This window comes from Trifolium pratense, linkage group LG5 (genome assembly GCF_020283565.1).
Source record: "Trifolium pratense cultivar HEN17-A07 linkage group LG5, ARS_RC_1.1, whole genome shotgun sequence".
Classification (NCBI taxonomy): domain Eukaryota; kingdom Viridiplantae; phylum Streptophyta; class Magnoliopsida; order Fabales; family Fabaceae; genus Trifolium; species Trifolium pratense.
In genome coordinates this window covers 35,768,926-35,772,597 of record NC_060063.1, presented here as the reverse complement: position 1 = coordinate 35,772,597, position 3,672 = coordinate 35,768,926, and the positions used below count along the sequence as shown (strand labels likewise).

Below are 3,672 nucleotides of genomic sequence, written 5' to 3'. Positions count from 1 at the left end.
AAAAAAAGAACCACACGCACGATCCCACCACTCCATTACCATAGAACATGGAGAATAGGGACTTCAGAGGCAAAACTGTCGCTCCCAGAGGCTTATATATATCGCATAGAAGCAAGTATACACTAGACACCACACATCAGTACCAGAACCCACAACTAACCAGCAAAATATAACATTCAAATTGTAACCATAAAATTAGAACATTCTAATTGTACCATAATACATAGAGATTCAAATTGTACCATAATAAATAATACAGCAGCAACATCAGTACCAAAACCCACAGCTAACCCACTGCAACATCAGTACCATAAATTGTACCATAATACATAATCCGACCATTGTCCAAATCATACAAAACCCACAGCTAACCCACTGCAAAATCAGTACCATAAATTGTACCATAATACATACCAAAAAACATAACCTTTCAAGTTGTCCCATAATACATAATCCGACCATTGTCCAAATCATACATTGTACAAATCATACAAATTACACCCCTTTACGCAATGATGATCTTTTCTTGCGCGCATTGAAATCTTCAGCATTCTGCATTACGATTGGCTTGTGTTTATTATACGGCGCCAACACCAAATCAATCGCAATCTGCAGTCTGGATCCATTGTCCACCTATACAAACCGATAAAAACTTAAAACTCTACAATATACAAAACTCTAAATTCAGAATCTACTGTGTAATGTTTCGTACCTCCACTTTGTATCCTTCCTCCTCCTTTGCAGATGTCATCCAAAGGATGACGAAGACTGCACAGTCATTCCTACAATATATCTTCGTATTTAGAGTCTTGAATGGATGTACTTTTATAAAAATGTAGTTTATATAACTGCTTACGAGTTAATGCCCTGTGAACCAGCGGCACTGGGGAAAGACATGTGAAAATGCGACACCAGTGGCCTAGGTGTGCTCGGATTGTCGTAAAATATGCCACTTTGCAGCATTCCCTCCATAAACAGCGCCTGGCCAAAATAATTTCTTATAACACTATTAATTTGTATAATTCGTATATTATCATAGTACTAATATACAGTTGGAGACAAGTGACCGAATTTCACCAGAGTTTTTATGCTCCGCGTTATGTTGTGGGAAGACTTTGTCATGGGGAAAGAGTCAAGGTAGGTCAATTTCTCCTTCTCAAAATCAATGACTAACAGCATCCAGTGTGGGCCACACGTTAAGTCGTGGAAAGGTATGAAAACCTTTATAATAAATACAAAACATATTATAAAAAACAACGATGAATTGATGGGTATTATCCCATACAAATGCTCTTTGTAAGTTTGTGTGTTAGTGTATTACCTTTGACAGTTTGTCGGCCTTTCCCATGAATGCCTTAAAGTGCTTCTTGGCCACTGTTGTGTGGGAGCGCTCCCAGGACAGAATATATTGCTGTGACGCATTACAGTTATTTTTTAAAATCAGCAAAAAAATTATTAAAAAGGGCATTAATGTACGAGTATAGAAAGACCACAATAGAAATACCAGGAAACATCCAGGCAATATAAAGTGGACAGCACCGATAAACTAACCTGAAAAGCAAAACAAAAGCTATATTTTGCTTTTAAAATCTAATTTATAAGTGTTACTGAGAATGTTAGTAGTATACCGAAAACATTGTTGGGAGATACCAGCAATTTGCATTTGACATTGATTGTCTGGCCGTGTGCGTCATCATGCACGCTGCCAGACTGATGATCTGCAGCATAATATTCTCGGTTAGAATCTGAACAAATAATAATAATAATAATAATAATAATAATAATATTCTCGGTAATGACATTTAGTTAATAATATTACCTCGTCATCAACCAGTTGCTTGGGGATCAAACAGTTCATCTTTTGCGTGGTTGCTTGACAGTACCCATTCTCGGGACTGATAAAAACATCATTCCTGTATAGCAAACGTATGTTATGTTACTAATGAATATGAAACAATAATTCGATCCCATTTAAATTAAATTCAAAATGAATATTTCCATTCGGTCGTTCAAAAACATCACTCACTCGCTAATGTGTTGGCTTTTTCTTCGGTGGAACATGTAGGTTGCTATTTGGGTCTCTTCCTCGGTCAGGTACATGTCGTTGGTCAGCTTAAATGTATTACCCAACCACTGTATAAAAAACATTGGCACAATTAGTTACGCATTGTTGACTTACTATGAGCACAATAGTTTCAGCTACAAGTTGTTGACTTACTGGGGGCACATGGGTTTTCCCGAAAGAGATGACATTGCCATGCTTTTTTGACGGGTTTATGTTAAACCCAGTTCGCGTGCATGTTGCCTTTACGGGCCCTCTGTTTTTTTTGCAATTAGCTGGCGCTCCGAACAGTTTGCTTCCATTGTTCCCTGCCTCTTCTTCTGGTTTCATTACCTCCTTAGCCTTCCTTTTCTTTTTTCCTGTTCCTGAGACTTCCTTTGCGTTGTTCTGCGCCGCGGTTTGGAGTATGGTTTGAAGGTGTGAAAACACAAGAAGGGGGGGTTGAATTGTGTTTTAGTCAAGTTTAAAACTTTTTCAAGTTCTTAACTTAACTACAACGGCAGCGGATAAATAACACAATAAACAAGTTAAGAGAGAGAGAGAGATCACACAAGCAATTTATACTGGTTCCTCTCACAAAACGAGAGTAGTCCAGTCCCCTTGCACTTCCAAGGGATTTCACTATAATCACACAAGATTACACCTGCTCAAGCACACAAGCAAGAGACTTCTCAACAATGCTCAAGCACACAAGCTTAAGACTTCACACTTAAGCACACAAGCTTAAGTTTCCTCAAGTAATAGTAAAGTATATGAAAATATACAGATGCTCTTAGAAGAACCTAAAGAGAGCAAATACAAAGAGTACAGAGTATTTGACTAAAGTGCAAAAACACTTGATAAGAGGTTCAGAGCTTGTATACACAGAATTCAGAGTTTGTTCATGAAGGTGTGAAAACACAAGAAGGGGGGGGTTGAATTGTGTTTTAGCTAAGTTAAAACTTTTTCAAGTTCTTAACTCAGCTACGTTCGCAGCGGATAAATAACACAAATAATAACAAGAGAGAGAGAGAGAAAAACACACAAGCAGTTTATACTGGTTCCTCTCACAAAACGAGAGTAGTCCAGTCCCCTTGCACTTCCAAGGGAGTTCACTATAATCACACAAGATTACACCTGCTCAAGCACACAAGCAAGAGACTTCTCAACAATGCTCAAGCACACAAGCAAGAGACTTCACACTTAAGCACACAAGCTTAAGTTACACACTTAAGCACACAAGCTTAAGTTTCCTCAAGTAAATAGTAAAGTATATAAAAATATACAAGTGCTCTTAGATGAACCTAAAGAGAGCAAATACAAATATTACAGAGTATTTGGCTAAAGTGCAAAAACACTTGAGAAAGGTTCAGAGCTTGTATATCACAGAGTTCAGAGTTTGTTCAGCGCACGTTCAATTCTTGATAATTGTCTATAAGTTGCAGCTGATCCTTCTAGTATATATACCACTAGAAAAGAGTCGTTGCAAAAGGAGCCGTTGGAGTTGATAACCTTTTGTCTTCAAGCAGTCTGTCTTGATGCAGTTTGGTTGTATCCAAAACTAAGAAAGAGTTTCAGTTACTTTGACTACTGCAGAGAAGACTTTCCTTATTCAGCTAACAAAACTGAAG

General features: G+C 37.8%; 1 protein-coding gene across 1 annotated transcript; it reads right to left on the bottom strand.

Moving 5' to 3' along the window:
• Positions 1-495: 495 nt before the first annotated feature.
• LOC123886524 lies at positions 496-1,072 on the bottom strand. Its single transcript, XM_045935836.1, has 3 exons — positions 857-1,072; positions 713-782; positions 496-633 (listed from the first exon to the last, which is right to left on the bottom strand). Exons 1-3 carry the CDS (start codon positions 970-972, stop codon positions 496-498), a joined length of 324 nt encoding a protein of 107 aa, XP_045791792.1. The 5' UTR covers positions 973-1,072.
• Positions 1,073-3,672: the final 2,600 nt, after the last annotated feature.